Source organism: Lepisma saccharinum, chromosome 23 (genome assembly GCF_977018435.1).
Source record: "Lepisma saccharinum chromosome 23, izLepSacc3.1, whole genome shotgun sequence".
NCBI classification, from domain to species: domain Eukaryota; kingdom Metazoa; phylum Arthropoda; class Insecta; order Zygentoma; family Lepismatidae; genus Lepisma; species Lepisma saccharinum.
In genome coordinates, this window is record NC_139251.1 from 12919157 (window position 1) to 12937742 (window position 18586).

General features: G+C 37.1%; 1 protein-coding gene across 2 annotated transcripts in view; it reads left to right on the plus strand.

The window, feature by feature from the left end:
• Positions 1-15446, plus strand: part of LOC145977842 (26S proteasome non-ATPase regulatory subunit 5) — a 66652-nt gene extending 51206 nt beyond the window's left edge. For both annotated transcript variants that reach the window (XM_083110165.1, XM_083110164.1), the window contains exons 7-8: positions 9360-9543; positions 15134-15446. In XM_083110165.1, the coding sequence (XP_082966291.1) occupies positions 9360-9543; positions 15134-15342 (393 nt within the window). In that variant the 3' untranslated portion in view covers positions 15343-15446. The remainder of the gene's footprint in view (positions 1-9359; positions 9544-15133) is intronic.
• Positions 15447-18586: the final 3140 nt, after the last annotated feature.

Below are 18586 nucleotides of genomic sequence, written 5' to 3' on the forward strand. Positions count from 1 at the left end.
ATTAATTGGCCTAATGACTTGGTCTGGTAAACCTGGAAAAGTCAGGGAATTTTGTTTTCACAAAATAGTAGACACCCTGTAATTTATAAGATTTTCTAAATAAACCAAAAATTTCATACCAGTTCTGTTAGTTAATAGCCACACCTTGTAATTAACATTACACTCTTGTAACATTTCTTGGTACTACCACATTAAAAATTTCATTGAGATTTGCTTTGAAATTTGTAGCTCATAACCATAGTTCAGACAAGAGGCGTTCAAATATGAATAAGAACGTGTCTTTTTCAATGTGGTGCCTGTGGACTGCAGTACAGTTCCAACATTTTGGCAGCTTCCGAATGTCACTGAAAGTTTTGGCTGTCCACATATCCAACTGTGAACAGCTGCAATCGCTTTGTCAAGTCTTGAATTTTTGACCACAAAAAACATTTTATAATTGTTGAAATGACCATCCAAGTGAACAAAGTCTAGAATATATGGCAGATAAAGTAGATCATAATACTGCAATGTGGGGATGCATGTTGTCATGCAGGAAGCAAACAGAATCCTGTCACTTCCTTCACGTGGAGCCTATTGCTGACCACTTTGATGGGGGACAGATTTATATGCAAATACATATTTATGTATGAAGCTGAAATCAGTTATATTTTGTATTATCTTTGCGCATCATGGAATGTAGACTCGAAAAATTCAGTTTTTATTTTCCATATTTATACATGTATTAGGTTTTGCCTCATATTTTACATATTATTTACATATTGTTTCCATATTTTGGAACATTTCTCAACATGCACTCCATATTCACGCAATAACTACATTTTCCCATGTGACTGAAAGAGTTGGATGAATTTCTTGCAAATAACTGACAAAGACCGAAGTGACATTAAACAAACGAAAGTTGACTACCTTTTTTTATACCCTCAGTTGCATTAATTACAAGTTTTCTGTCATCCCAACTGTTTGCATTTGCGATTGTAGAGCACTCGAAATTTCTGTTTATTTACAATTCTTGTCAAAAATAGGGAATGAGGGCTCAAGCATCAGCTCCTGGTTGTTACAATCGTTACGAGGGTCACTCTGAAAGTTTTGAGAATGGAAGCCTTAAAATGAAAATAAAAATATTATTTTCATTACATCTTCTAAAAGTACTCTCCACCACACTCTGTACAACGTGTCATCCGTTCAAACCACTTTTTGAATGCTGAATGCCATGCGTCATGCTACAAAGATGGTGTTCATGTGCAGCAACTGCAGCTTCAGGTGATCAAATCGACGACCACGAATGTTTTATTTCACTTTAGGAAAAAGAAAAAAAATCACATGGGGTCAGATCTGGGCTCTAAGGGGGATGGTGTAATGTTTTGACTCGTTCAGAAAATCTGTTGTCTTCCTTGCGGTGTGAGCAGAGGCATTGTCATGATGCAGCATGATTCCACGCAGGCCTGTTTTTGGATGGTTCCTCCTCAACACATCGAACACTTTGGGCAGACATTTTGTCGTGTACCATCTGACAGTGACTGTTTTTTGTTCTTCAAGTGGAACTGTCACAATGTGCCCACTAGCAGAGAAAAAAGAACAGATCATATTTTTGCCAACACTTCTTGATCTCTTCACTTTGTTGGAGGATTCTCCCCAGGGAAGACCCAGACTGATGACTGCCGCTTCATTTCAGGGTTATATTGGTATATCCAGCTTTCATCACCTGTTTTGATGCTAAAAATGTTTTTTGATCTTCCTCCACTGAATTTGTCCGACATTTCCTGGCACCAATCCACTCATGTCCTTTTCTGCTCATTTGTGAGGTTGTGGGGGATCCAGCGACTGCAAATCTTCCTGACTTGAAGTTTTTCATCCAGGATCTGTCTAACTGCTGCCGATCCAATATTTAGGCTTGTCTGATTCTGCACATATGTACAATGTTGATCTTCGCTCAACATTTGTTTAACTTTCGCCACATTTTCATCTGATGTGGCTGTTGTAGGCCATCCTGAACGATCTTCATCTTCAAGGGAGTCCCTTTCCCTCTTAAATTCTGCAAACCATCGATAGATGGTGGCTTGTGAAGGGCAAAGATCCCCAAATGCACGGTGCAATCTTTCACGATACTCACTCTTGCCTAAACCAACTTTGAAGTCATAAAATATCATAGCAAGGAAATGCTCTCGTTTCAGATCCATCCTTGCTCAAAAAGAAACCTCAACTGCTGCTGTGTAAACTATTATGTTGACTCAGCCCATTGTTGGAGCAAGTGGAAACTTGCAGAGTTTGCTATTGAAATTCGAATCTAAATATAGAAACACCAGCAGCATGTTTCATTGGCTTATTGTTGTCGATTCTCAAAACTTTCAGAGTGACCCTCGTATTTGGACAACATTATCTCCAGCAGACATTGTGAATTTGAAATACGCTCCCATTACTTCTTGCTATATTGAACGCAGTTTTAGTCAATATAAATCCATCTAGAGACAACAGAAGAAAATTCACGTTCGAACACTTAAAACAAAATTTTGTTATTCGTTGTTTTGGAACCCGAAAATGAAAACACATTTTGTGTTGTTTTCCAATTAATGTCAATGTAAACGTACTGTATTTTATGTTGCTCGTGTAGTGCCTTATATTATTAAAAATTTAATTTTTTACAATTTTAAGTCTATGTACTATGTCGAAAAGTACTGTAAGAGTGTCACTTCAAAATGTATATAATAAAAAATGTCTTATTTTCCTGTAGTTTACGGTTATTACAAGCATAAGAAAACAGTTTTTCTCTGTGACATTTCAGGAGAACACATGCTCCCTTCATCAGACATTTATTTTCATTTTGACTAAAGATACAGTTATAACAATGGTTAGTATTTTTTTAAACAAAAATAATCCCTTATATAATGGATGTTGTCAATGTTACATTGTTGTAATATAGCAACTTAACTGTGAAAAGAAGCAGTCTGTTTTATTTTTATTTCAATTTTTTTTCTTTTTAAATTATGAATCCAAAATATCATCAGGTAATTCAAATTCATCATTGTTTTCACAGTCTCTTGATGTTTTCTGTTACATAAAATTTTAAAGATGGTGGCTTACTCCATTTGTGAAAAAGAAAACTCCATACTGGATTTATGTTACCATTTTCATTATTTAATTTATTCCAGTGTTCTTCTGCAATGAAGGAAGCTTCCCAGACATTCGACTCTGTGTTTCCCGTTAATCTTTTTAAAACCCTTCTCTTTTTAATCAAATGCTTCTCTTCGATGATATGAGTTGACAAACCTGTTCTTGGGTTTAGATTTATAATGTCCAAATCGTGTTCGTGCCATCTTATTGCCATTTTCCTTGCTGTTTGTCCCACATAATCCTTTGAACATGAAGAACTTATATTATATATTCCTGTGGTTTCCCCATCTGGTAGAGAGTTTCTCATTTTGACTTCATTAAATGTACATTCCAAACTTGTTAGTGATTTAAAAACAATTTTAAAATTAAAACTTCTAAAAAGTTTTGCAATTTTATGTGAGAATCCCTTGTGGAATGGAATGCACACAAATTTCTTTTCAACAGATTTTTCATCTTTGTCTGTATTTCTCTTTTCCTTTAGTTTTCTTGCGACTTGTTTTTTGAGAAATACAGAAAAAGATGAAAAATCTGTTGAAAAGAAATTTGTGTGCATTCCATTCCACAAGGGATTCTCACATAAAATTGCAAAACTTTTTAGAAGTTTTAATTTTAAAATTGTTTTTAAATCACTAACAAGTTTGGAATGTACATTTAATGAAGTCAAAATGAGAAACTCTCTACCAGATGGGGAAACCACAGGAATATATAATATAAGTTCTTCATGTTCAAAGGATTATGTGGGACAAACAGCAAGGAAAATGGCAATAAGATGGCACGAACACGATTTGGACATTATAAATCTAAACCCAAGAACAGGTTTGTCAACTCATATCATCGAAGAGAAGCATTTGATTAAAAAGAGAAGGGTTTTAAAAAGATTAACGGGAAACACAGAGTCGAATGTCTGGGAAGCTTCCTTCATTGCAGAAGAACACTGGAATAAATTAAATAATGAAAAGGGTAACATAGATCCAGTATGGAGTTTTCTTTTTCACAAATGGAGTACGCCACCATCTTTAAAATTTTATGTAACAGAAAACATCAAGAGACTGTGAAAACAATGATGAATTTGAATTACTTGATGATATTTTGGATTCATATTTTAAAAAGAAAAAAAATTGAAATAATAATAAAACAGACTGCTTCTTTTCACAGTTAAGTTGCTATATTACAACAATGTAACATTGACAACATCCATTATATAAGGGATTATTTTTGTTTAAAAAAATACTAACCATTGTTATAACTGTATCTTTAGTCAAAATGAAAATAAATGATGAAAGGAGTGTGTGTTCTCCTGAAACGTCACAAAAAAACTGTTTTCTTATGCTTGTAATAACCGTAAACTACAGGAAAATAATTCTACAATGCAAGCAATGTGTACATACAAGAAAAACTAAAAAATGTCCACTTTCACTTGTCTTCTTTTTATTCCATTTCTTGTCATCTATTTATCATCCCCTTGTCTTGCCAGATTAAAACAACCTTGCCATTCATTGAAGAAGCTTGTGCAGGGTTTCTCTGGAAATAGTGTTTCAAGCATCAAACAAGGCCTGATTGGTGGGTCACCCCGTTGCAGATGTCTACATAATTTGATTAGGTTCATCCCAGAACAGCTCACAATACAATTAAAATCAGACTATTTTGGATGTCACATCATGACTTTCATATGTTTTCCCTCTCTCTATATTTTGTAAGTAGTTCTTGTAGAGTTTTGAGCTGCGCTTCCGATAATTATAATGCTGAAATGTAAAGCCTTTTCCAGCAAGCTCAGTGGAGGCACACGTGATTTGGATCCCACTTTAACAGGTGCCGAGACTGGGTTCTTAAAATATATTTGATTAAAGTTCTGAGATGCCAAACCCTCAATTATTACGATTAGATCTTTTCGTGCAACAATTGAGATTCTCTATAAAACTATAAAAAGGCACACTTCGTTAGTTGGGCATGGAACGACACACCGGATTTTCAGTAAAAAATAGGTATGCCTATAGTCATGCATGGACTCAAGGCAGCAAGGGGCTTCAACGAACCCCCCCCCCTCCCCCAGCAAATCGCAGAGCTATCTAACACTGAAAACAAAATTGTGCTGTAAAAGAGGAAGGTTAGAAACTCAGCTATCCAGATGGAGGGTGTTGACAAAACAATCATTGATAAATGGCACATAATACCACATACCCAGAACTAGAGACTGTTAATGTTAAGCTGTAGTTCCAGTCCTGATTAGCAGTTCTTTGCATAAAGTGGACTTAAAACAACAATTCAATCAATCTTCCAGCAAGCTGCTCGTCATTCAGTAGTGTATAATGTGCAAGTAGCACATATATGTCACACCATGCTTTTGTTCCTCTTCTTTTTGCAGGTACTGTAAATGTTAATAGAGTTTGTGAATGATGTATTTTATTATTATTGTAATAGGACATTTATAAGTTATAAGATGTGCTTGTAATGTGTAAAACTACTATGAAGATGAAAGGGGGCTCCTTGACTTTCTGTGTGTACATCATCTTGAAGATGCTACTTATCTTGTCCTGTCTGGGCAAAACCCTTCTTCCCAGCCAGTATAAGGTAGGTGGCATCCTTGAGAGACAGCCTGGATAAATAAATATGCTTGCGCACCATTCATCGCCGTGACTTCTGGAATGCAAGGTTTGAAGATTGTATTGGAATTATCTTTTTAACTAAAATGTGACATTGTAATGGTTGCATGTTATTTACTTGTATGTATTGTAAAGTAATAACAAAATGTGCATAATGTGTAGTTATTTATCACTGAGTAGACAATCAGCCAATTTTATGAAAAAAAAAAAAAGTGAATTAGTTGTAATAATCAAAGGGGCTAACACGAGAAAGACCTTTCCAGGGTGACTACTCACTGGGAATTCTGGGAATTCTGTGTGAATTCTAAGTGACGTTTTCTCCGTAAACGTGAAAAATGTCAGCTTTTATTAATCCAAGTCCCATTGAATTTATACGTATTTATAAATGCTCCGAGGCAAGTTTTTCACAGTATAAGTTTTATTTTTATCGAGGAAGGAAAAGAATGCTGTGGGGATAATCAAACAGAATTCTCTCAATCCATTTAATTTTTTAGTGTCTTTTGCAGAACAGTCTATCTGACAGACAAAAGATTATTGCAAGATAAGATATTCTAAAGTTGAATAGACAAATTTGAGTTTGAAGTTATTGTACAATGAACAGATTTTTGTAGATTTGTGTATCCCGTAACATCCGTCACTTGTGTTTGAAGATGTATTTCGAGTCTGAATATGTGAAATTGAAAATGTAAACTCCGTACTTTAAATTAAATATTTTAATTATATGTGTTTAATTGAATTGATTTAGAAATTTTGGGTACATTGGAATGACACAGACCCTTTATATTGTTAATATATTTGTGTGTGCATATGTGTTAATGGTGAGATTCGTAATACGTTGATGTAGACATCTGCTTGTATACCATTGAATTTCCACCTTGAAAACCGGGAATTATACTGGAATTTTATCATGGTCCTAGTGTGGCCACCCTGCTATCCTACTCTCTAGCCGAAAGTGATATTTGTAATGAAGTTGGAAGTTGATCTCATCTAATAACTCATGTGAAAACTACAAGGTTGTTGGATATGCAGAATAACATGTGTGATTCAGATGTTTGGAGGTTTAATTTTTGAGTACAAGATGCATCTTTACATTTATTATTCTCCGTTTTAAAAACATGTATTCACCCATTCAATTATAATTTATTGTACATTACTTATTCTTGTTTTACAATGGAAGAAATTTTCATACTGACAGCTATTTGTTTTCCAGATAACTAATCAGTTGAACGTAATACATTATAATGGTCATGAATAAATACATGAATGCAAATACAGAGTGTTCAATGGCACCACATAAGAAATTAGGTGGCAATACTTTTCTGCATAATGCAAGAGTTCGAGAATATAAAGATCTTCAAAGGTCCCACTCATATCTTTAAATAGTAGATTGTGTATTTACTGTAATGTCTTTCTCCTTTATGTGCAGTGTTTCAGTATGACTGAAGAACATATCTGAGAATGATGATATCACATTACGAGGATCACTATTTATATTTTGAGCCTAACAATGAAAAAACAGGAATTTGGCATTGAAAACTGCTTTATTGTTTTTCGAAGTATTCTCCTTTATGGTCAATACACTTTTGCATTCGTTCGAACCATTTGTCAAAGCAGTTTTTCCAATCTTCTTGAGACACCTCCATAATATTGTTTTTGAACGCATCAACAGCATCTTCCGCCGACAAAAATCGTTGTCCACACAATTTATTCTTGACATTCGGGAACAAGAAGAAGTCATTGAATGCCAAATCAGGACTGTATGGCGGATGACCCATCAATTTGATTTTTGACTGTTCATAAAGTCGGTTGTTAGACGAGATGTGTGACAGCTGGCATTGTCTTGATGAAGAATGATCCCACGTCGTTTGTTTGTTTTCCGTATTTGACTGAAGACCTCTGGCAAACAAATTGTTGTGTACCATTCAGAGTTGACCGTTCTACGTTCCTCTAAAGGCACAGTTGCCACATGACCAGTTTTCCCGAAAAAACAGGTGACCATTTGTTTCGATGTGCTTCGAGTGCGAACAACTTTTGTTGGATTGGGTTCATCTTGAAACACCCATACAGTCGACTGCTGTTTACGTTCCGGCTCATATGCATATATCCATGATTCTTCACCTGTTACAATCTTATATACGTCTTTTGAAGCACCACGATTGTATTTATTGAGCATTTGTTTGCACCAATTGATGCGAACGTCTTTTTGAGTTTTTGTCAAATTTAATTATTATTTAGCTGGTAAATCTTATAGAGGTACATCATTTCAATTCTTTGTGTGGGATCCAACGAGAACATACCTTTCTCACAGCTAAATGATCATGTAATGTTTTATATATGCTGGTGGAACTAATGCCTATGGTTGCCTCAATCTCACAGTATGTCACGTGACGATCTTGCAGTATTAGGTTTTGCACAGCATCAATGTTTTCTTGAACAACAACTGATTTTGGACGATCTTCGCGAATCTCGTCGGTGAGCGAATGGCGGCCACGATTAAATTCGTTATACCAGCGTTTCACAGTGGCAAAGGATGGGGCTTCATCGCCAAATGTGGAAGTAAGTTGATCGATGCACTCTTGTCTTGATAATCCACGTCGAAAATCGTAAAAAAATCATCGCACGAAACTGTTTACGAGTTAATTCCATTTTATTGTTGTCGCGCAATCTCCAAGGCAACATAAACAACACAAATGAAGCTATTGACAAAACATTTGAAGTACGTTATGGTCAATAATGCCAGACGATTCCGTGCAAACGTCAAATCGCACCAAGGCTCAAAATATAAATAGTAGCCCTCGTAGAAGTATATGACAGTATAATAAGTACATCATAAGTGGTATTTCAGTTGCACCTGAGTTACACGTATGCCAAGGTGAGAGAAAATAATACGTATAACTGAGAATTACTTACAAATCAGATTTAGATACCATGCCATATCATTATTAAAACACAGTAATTGTATCTATTCTGAGGAACAAGATATACGTAATACAGGTTATTTCTGTCATAAAGTGGTAAATTAATGAATCTATAAGTTTGATTCTTAAATACATTACATTTTCCACTTTATTAGAGAACATCATGATACTGAAATACTACAGTAGACTCTATAGTTTTATAGTTTCACTATCCAATTTTAAAAAATTGTCTAAAATAGCATTTCTTTTACTAACAACTGTTCAAAGTGTGGTGTAACTGATGCCTAAACTGCAACTATTTCAGTTTTAGTTTCATGTGGATTAGCATCCACTTCGCGTGCAAATTTTACTTTTTGGTCAAGCATGTAAATGTTCCTCTTTCTGTTGCTGTTGTCCATGGCGGACCAGTAGCAATTGAAGCTACTTTTGTTGCTTGATTACGTACAAATCAACTGTATTTTATGCAAATTAGTATGTATAACACGAATTATGTATAAATGCATTACGTACAAAAAAGGTATAATTGACAAGTTTTTAAATTATATTTTGCCAGGACCTACAGTAATTTACATATAACACAGAATTACGCAAAACTGAGTTATGTATAAAGCAGTCTCAACTGTATCACATTTCTCATAAAAATATGGATTTCCATTTAAGTTCAAAGGCTACATATGCTGTTATATCAATATCTTGATATTTGTTTTACTTTGTGTTATTTTTGTTACTTTAGCCGACCGAGAGAGAGAATGAAGTGCTTACAAAACATTGGTTCACTCAAATGAGTCCAGACTCAATGGATCTTATAATGTCAATTGGTCGACAACCATTTCCTGAACTTCGCCTGGCAACATTGCAAGTGATGGAAGTTGTGGCTCAGCAGAAGTGGGGACAAGAGGAAATGAACAACTGTGCAGGTAGGATGAGAAGGAAGCATATTTATTTTATATTTATGTTTTTTGACAATCTCAGTTCTCAGAACTGAAGTTAGGTTTTTAAAAAGCAGCATGCTAAAAATCGGTTAATCGTTGTTTGTGCATAAAAATTGTGCTTGTGTACTGTGAAAATTATAAGCACTACTTACGTTTTGTAAGATGTTCAGGGTAATCTTGTAACAAAACATTGGTTTTGCATTGTTGTTTTCGTTCAGTGAAACAATTGTTTCAGGTTTTATTACTACTCTTAAATTGTGAAGCTGAGAAACAACAAAAATATATTTTCGTACATTTATTACAAAATCACCTTGGCAAACTATAAGGTTTAAGCTGTAAGGTCCCTAAGTCTTCGCTTGTCCTTGATTTATAAAATTAAACTTAATATGAGGTTTCATAGTGGCACTTTGGATTGTATTGATAAAAATTTTGAAAGTAGGTACACACTCTTATAATAATAGAGTTGAAAAAAATAACTGAATATTACCACATTTACTTCCATAATCAATGGCCAGTCTCTTTATGAGATCTCTACTTTCGTTCTTGCAATGAACTGAATAGAGTTTTTCTTACACCCTTGGGTGACTTAATTTCGCTTTAATCACTAAATATGAGAGCTCTTATTATTATCATCAAAATAATCACTTTCCCACTTTTCTTTCACTACATTTTTCTTTCCGCAAACTGAGATCCGACTTGAAGAAACTCCCTGGAATAGCTGGCAAAATTTCTTTGAGGCGGTCATGCTATCGTTTAATCAGAATCATGATCCCATGTACTCATTTCCATTGTCCTCAATAAAGCTCTCGGGCTGACCAACTTGGACCCAAATGTTTTCGTGGATTTTGAATACTAAAACAGTCACATAACTTAACGATTCCAGGTTTCTTTTCTCAAAATGCGCGATCTGTCATTCAGTTTGTCACATACCCGTGTCTGGCTCCTTTGGACCCCACAGGTATCGTTACCTTTCTCTATTGGACTGGTTTTCAAAGGCTGAAGGTAACACCTTGTTCGTTGCCAGAATTTATACAGATCAGAATCTATATGTTACGTCCTCAAACAGATTCAATCAATTATCAGTTTGATTTCACTGTAAATTTGTATGGATATCTCAGGTCTTTCTTTGGTCTCTTGACGTCACCAGCTCAGTAACACCGCTTCTTCTCCTTCTTGATGTGTAACTTAAATAAAGTATAGGTGAGTCCTGCTGACAGGTAAGAGCTGCTTGTAGAGAGGTACCTGTCAAGTCAACATAATGCCATCACCACTTTTTTTTTGCCTACTCCGCGCAAAGAAAACTGCATGGCCTTCCGAAGTTATTCCATGCTCACTCACTACTGTTGTTAACACCAGAAAAATTAACACTTTAGTTTCCCGTGAAGCTCAGTCCATTTTCAGCAGGGCTGTTTATAGTTCTTTTCTCTCTTCATTCTTTCCGGACATCTTAACAATCGTTGACAATCTAAGAGGAATCTTCATAATTATAAGATGTGAAAACATTGAGGTTTCTAAGGGAGTGTTCAGACTGAAGTGACATACATACAGGCACTAGTGTGTTGTGGGAGAACAATGCTATTTATTGTTTTCCATGCACATTGCTACCTTAGCTTTGTTAGACATTCAGTACAATTTACAGAATCATACCAAATTAATTTTCGTAATTTTTCATGGTAAACATCCCATGAAAACTGAAAACCATTTTCTTAGGTGTGGAAATTGTTACAGAGGCACCTTTGTATTTTTACAAAACAAATGAAAAGCAGACAGAAAACATTGCACAACAAAGTTCTAGTATTTAGTGAAACCACCATTGTTCTTAATAACCTCGGAATTCTCTTTGGACTAGATGAGGGTGTGTTATGTCTTCCAGAGCGCTGCCCTCTCTGACCAAATTGCAGTTTTCAGCTCAGCCAGTCTCAAACTGCCATCCATTGTGATACACATGCCTTGCCAGGATCCCCCATAGATTCTCAATGGGGTTTAAATCTAGACTTCTTGTGGGCTAACTCAGAACTGTTAGTTCTTTCTCCTGAAATCACTGTTTCGACTTAGCAGACATGTGAATGGTAGCATTATCTTGTTGAAAACATAGATTATTGTCACCAAATTCTTCGTACATCCGAATAAACTTATCCTCGAGCATCTCCAAGTAGGCATCCGGATTCATCCTGGTGTGCAACCATGCTATGTTTGGCACAGAACGCTGCCCAGATCACAACGCTTGCCCCACCAAAATGCCTACCCATCTGAGCTTGGTCTTATTTACGGAGATTGTGCCAGTAATCTAGCCTTCTTATGGACATTGCTTAGAGGTGATTTCCTGATTTGTTTCTTGAGTGCAAAGTTATCCTCTCCTGCCAGAATTTGTCGCACTCGCGTGGCAGTGACCAGTAACTGTATATCAGCTACGATTTGAGAGGAAAACATGTTATTGACTTTTGTTTTACACAAAATCAATTGTTTTGTGTACTTGGACAGCTTTCTTGTCCGACCATATTTTCCATTATGCCCATACTGTGCATGCAGTTTGACAAAATTGTCAATAACAAGACTCGAACGCCCTATTTCTTAGTGATTTGACAATTGGAGAATCCCATCTCCTTGCTTTCTTGTCGCCTGACAGACGCTTTCCACGAAGCATGTTGCACAAGCTACTACTCGATGCTTGCATGCACTTCTCTTCCACTACCAATGTCAACACAGCACACAGAGTCCAGCAGCTGCACATTTATAGCAATTTCCACCCAGGCAATGTTTTATTGGGTCTTATGCAGTGCTGCCACCTACACACTGACACAATTAGTGTGATATGGTATTCCTAAGAATTGTACGCAATACACATCACTAATATGGTAGAGACATTCATTTGAATGAATAACTTCTTTTTTTTTAAACTGCTTTATATTAATTTCCACCACTGTATGATTGGGTACACTTGTGCATATCTCCCAGGCGTAGTGTGTAGCACGTGGGAGGAATGGTGCACATTTTATTCCCGAAGCTTTGCACCTGATGTATTGCTAATCTATGCTGAAACAAATCTGTGAATATGGTGTGTAACATATATCCTCCAACAGCACTGCTTAAACTTCATGTAAGCATTGTCCTTGTGGTATTCACGATATTAAACTTGTTTTTCATCCTGTAAGGGGGCTTCCCTGATGGCGCAGTGGGAGCGTCGTTGCCTTGTAATCAAGGGGTCCCGGGTTCGATACCCAGTGGAGGCACATAGTGGTTTGGATCCCACTTTAAACTGTAGGTCCAGTTCCGATTAGCCTTACTGTGCATAAAGTGGACTTAAAACACCACTCTACAACAACAACAACTCATCCTGTAATGGTTTCTACACACATCTCGAAATGCACACCATGATTTGGTTCATTTTTCCCAGTCACGCTCGGTGCACACTGTGAGCATTTTGTTGTACACAGTGTTCCTTTATTACCAAGTTAGTTTTCAGGAATGTAATTTTAGTCAATTACAAGTACATTATCATATGACAGGTAATTTAAAACATATGTATGTTTGGTTGAATGTTCAATTTTCAAAAGCCAACCTCCGTAGCAGAGTGGTTAGCACAGTGCACTACAAGACCAGAGGTCCCGAATTCAAAACCTGGCCTGGGCATGTGTTCTTTGTGCTCATGAATTTCATCATACCATCAGTCATCCTTATCTTAGCAATTAGCTAAAAGCATAAAAAAAGCGAAGTAAAATAAACCATATTAATCAATCAATCATATTTGACAAATAAGTTTAAAATGTACTACTGGTTTCATTACAAAATCTTTGCTCAGACTTTTCATATCATCCTGTGTGTAATAACCACATTCCCATAGAATGCCTCATACTGCCATCCTTCTGGAAGATGCATCTCGAATTGAAAAAAACAAAACAAAATACTTCATGCAAAATAGGAGATAATGAGAGCAATGTATCCACTCGAAACTTTGGAAGCCAACATCGACTTAACCTGGCTGGTAATCCGAGAACACTTGTTCGAATACTTCATGCATATTGCACACACATGGCTAGGTGCTTGCCAGCTGGTATTGTTTCTATTTTTGAAAATCTCCTTCCATAGTGTTCCTTCATTTTCCTTCCGGAGATACAAGAAAGTGTAACATACTACATTTGATAAACTAAATCTTTACAAATAGACCTTATGCCCACATTCATCTTGTAGGATTTACTTTATTTTTTTTTCAGGTCTCATGGTCCACCATTCGAGAAGTGAGGACTGGCATATGAAGCTACGAGTCTAGTCTACAGATTGCAGGCAGCAAAGGATCCCCGGTGTTCACACAGCAGCACGTTCCGTACATCATTGTCAGTGGACTATTGGACAACATGGAAAGCGACTATAATGGTCAGCGTTGGACAAGTTGGTTTCTATGGAGAGAGGGTGTGACCACAGCAGAGATTTACAGACAATTGGCAGCAGTGTGTGGTGAACATGTGCCTTCACGGAAAACCGTTTACAATTGGGTGGAAGGCTGGAAAACAGGATGCACGTCAACAGAAAAACAGACAAGTTCTGTAAGGAAAGTGACTGTGACAACACCAAGAAACATTACACGGGTTGACAAGTCATTCTTGAGAACAGGTGCATCAAGTTTTCTGAAATGGAGGTAACCACGGGCCTGTCCAGAAACACCCTGCAGCGAATCGTGCACAATCACCTTAATATGGGGAAAGTGTTCGCCAGATGGGTTCAGAAAAAACGACCAGGAAAATGGGCAAAAGGAGTGCTCCTGGAACACGACAACGCACGCTCCCACACCAGTAGGGAATCAACCACGGCCATTGCTGAAATGGGGTTTGAGGTCCTGCCACACCCCGCGTACTCTCGTCTGTACATCTCTTCTGTGGTCTCACCCTGTCTCCATAGAAACCAACTTGTCCAACACTGACCATTATAGTCGCTTTCCTTGTGTCCAATAGTCCTCTGACAATGATGTACGGAACGTGCTGCTGTGTGAACACCGGGAATCCTTTTTGGACACTGCTGCCTGCAATTGGTAGACTAGACTCGTAGCTTCATATGCCAGTCCTCACTTCTCGAATGGTGGACCATAGGACCTGAAAAAAGATAAACTGTAAATTATTGTAGTACGCCCCTCGTATATTTAAAGTTATTAACATGAACTTTTGTTTCTTTCAATATACTGCATGCACTTACCTTGAGACAGATGTATTTATTATATTGGAACGTAAAAGGCATATGACAATTCTTGCCTTTAATTTAATTTTTCAATTTTTTGTTGTGAGTCCATCTATGAGTTCATGGTCAGTATTCTTGTCTAGGGCCTACCATGCACTATATCATTCACATATTCCTTAATTCCCTTTCTATCAATCATTCCTCCATACTGCATAAAAATATAGCATTTTTATTGGATCTACTCCCATTGTATGCACTTCTGCATCTTATTTTCAAAGTTCCATGCATGCTTCTTTTTGGAAGCTGTTCAGTTATCTCTGACATGAAATTTGTGTGAAATAAACTTAAGTATTATATGAACATACATTGTTACATAAATATTTATTCATTTCACTTTCTCCTGTTTTAGGATTTATTGAATTCCTTCTAGATCGCTCAATAGAAAGTAACAAGTTGTGTAAGGATGCAAAGTATGAGGTGGCTCGGACCCTTGTGGAATCACCGACAGCTTCCTCTGTGTTCAACAATGTTCAGTTTGCCAAGTTGCAGGAGTTTGTGAGTGAAGGACCATTCTTTGTACGAACGCAAGCAGAAGTTGCAGTTGAAGGAGCTTCATGATACTCTCAAGGCTGTAATGCATGCATTTTTGCCTACTTGCAATTTACTTTTTTTTGTTATATATCAGTTATGTATAAACATGTAAAATAAATGAATCAACGAGTTAATAAGTGTTTTTAATTTTATTTGGCTCGGTGGCTGTTAAGTGGTCAACTTCTGATCGGGCCACCTTTCATCTATTTAATCTAATCATCACTTAATCCTTATTGTCATGATTAGCCAAAGTGCGAAAATAAAAGAATGTGACTCTAAATAACAAAAATACATATACACTCAATTTTATTTGTGTGTGTTTGTATCACAGTGGAGCACTTCAGTACTTGAAGCTGAATAAAATAATGAATTTCTCGAATTTTCTATTCCATACAATGGTTGTTTAAGACGTAAGTCATGACAACTATTTTTTTTTCTCGTGAATGCTGGACGGTACAAAACTTCGAAATATGCAAATGGAAGAGGACACTGTATGCAATTAAACAATGTATGAACAACCATGTGTACCAGAGGTTCCTAGGAAAGTGTGGGGGAAAAAAATGTTTGTTCTACACCTGTGTATTAGCCACAAGGCTATACAGGGTGTATCATAAGTAATAGCGCAAACTGACACAGTTGAAAGTACATGATGATAGAAGCAAAAAGGTCTCAGTAAACATGGGTCTGCAAACGAGCCGTTTCCGAGATAATTGCGAATGTGTGGTTACAAGCCGCCACTGACTTCATTGTTTGTAAACGTCGTCCAAGTTGGTAAAATGCTAATAATGTGTGCAAATGTGTGATTAGAAGCCATCACTGATTGCATTTTGTAAACACCGAGTGCTTTACTCCTTGCACGTTCCGAGGTTTGCTCTTTGTTTACAAAACATTATTTCCGAGAGGTGGCATTGTAACCAAACAGGATGGATACAATCAGTACAGAGAATGGTACATGCTTGTGACCAATTCCAAAATGAACCGCAGTGTTAGAAAGAATTCGAAACTCAATTCTGAATTGCATATATTATCGCATCCAGATGCAAGGACGACACTTTGAACACCTCCTTTAACAGGTACAAGTGTACAGTAATTGTAACATGTAACATACTAACGTTTGTTAACGTAAGTAGAATGTTCTATGAAAGCAACGAGATCTTCAATGACTTTTCTTACTGTATTATTAGTATTTTACAAATAGGATGACGTTTACAAGCAATGAAGTCAGTGACGGCTTGTAACCACACATTCGCAATTATCTCAAAAACGGCTCGTTTGCGGACCCATGTGTACTGAGACACTTTTGTTCTATTATCGTGCACTTTCATCTGTGTCAGGTTGCGCTATTACTTATGATACACCCTGTATTGTCAGTTCAAAAACAAAGAGGTGTAAACAAAGTTCCCTATGAACCCTCAAGGTACTCTCCCATAGCGTCCACATCATGCTGCTAACGATTTGGAAGATGATTTCGGACTCGAGAGGATCACCGTGTAACATGAGATGTCGTGACTCACACCTAATGAGGTGGATGGTATTCGATGCCTCCCACATGTGGGAAACTGACCATCGTAATTGTAACACAAAACTGAAATATTTCACTCCAGATGTTAATACAGCAACAAATAATATCAAATGATAGGGGAAAAAAAGAGAAAGTATTAAAAAATAAAAAAATCAGCAACCAATACTATCCTTTCAAAAGAAAAACGCGAGTGAAGGCAATCATATCCTTGTGGAAACGTACAGTGACAATGTCCTAACGCAAAATGCATGTGTGCGTTGGTTTATATGATTCAAAAGTGGTGATTTCAAGTTGAAAGACAAAGATTGCCCGGGCCAGCCAACAAAATTCCAAGATGCCGAATTACAAGCACTGTTGTACGAAGACGATACGCAAACGCAACAACAACTGGCAGAGAAGTTAAATGTTGGTCGACAAACCATACCTGATGGTCTTCATGCCATGGGAAAGATCCAGAAGGCAGGAAAATGGGTCCCACATCATATGAACGACAGACAATGGAAAAGCGAAAAACGGTGTGTGAAGTGTTGCTTTTTCGGCATGAAAGAAAGTCTTTCTTGCATCGGATAGTGACTGGTGACGAAAAATGGATCTACTTCGAGAACCCAAAATGCAAGAAGTCATGGGTTGACCCAGGACAACCTTCAACATCGACCGCAAAACTGAATTGCTTCGGAAGGAAGACAATGCTGTGCATTTGGTGGGATCAGAAGGGTGTGGTGTACCATGAGCTTCTGAAACCAGGTGAAACAGTGAATGCCCTTTGCTACCATCAACAACTCATCAATTTGAACCATGCATTGATCAAAAAGTGCCCAGATTGGGCGACAAGACACGGAAAAGTGATTTTGCAGCAGGACAATGCCTCATCACACACAGTGAAAGGCGTCAGAGACACTATTTCTGCACTTGGCTGGGATTTCTTGCCCCACCCACCATACTCACCCGACTTATCCCCTTTGGACTACCACTTGTTTTCATCGATGTCTCACTCACTTTCCCAGCAACACTTTAACAATTACGAAGATGTCGAACAATGGCTTGCTGACTGGATCCTCTCAAAATTTGAAAGATTTTTCTGGAAGGGCATCCACAATTTGACGGACAGATGGGCACAATGTATAGCTAGCTATGGCACATACTTTGAATAAAGCATTTGTTACCTTTCTCCCCAGATACACTTGTTTTCTTTTGGATCAATTAAGAATTATTAACCGGCACACCTGGTACATATGGTTGAAATAGAGAAAGCATCTTCTTGTATCCTTGAATTTATGGAAAGTTCACCTTGAAAACCGGGAATTACACTTGAATTTTGTCCTGGTCCTAGAGTGGCCACCCTGAATAGGAATGGACTGATTCAATTTTTTGCCAATACTGTATCTAGAAAGTGTCAAAGTAAAATCAGTGCGATGACAAACTGGATAAACCAGAAAAAGTCAGCGAATGTGAGGTCCAGTAAAAAGTAAGGGATTTTTGTTTTGGGTGATAGAAATCTCTACTTTCCTCTTTATTTTTTTCATCAGTCACTCTAGATCAGTGGTTCTCAACCTTTCTCAGTACGGGACCCACATTGAAGGATATTACACTTCATGGGACCCAAAAGCATGGGTGTCGGCAGAATTACTTGAACGGATGTGCACCCAGTTTATAATCATATTTTTGCTAACATTGAGTACTTTAAGAAGCCCTCTTTTATGTTTGCTTAAACAAATTATACATACTTCATTTTAGAAAAGTAAATAATGT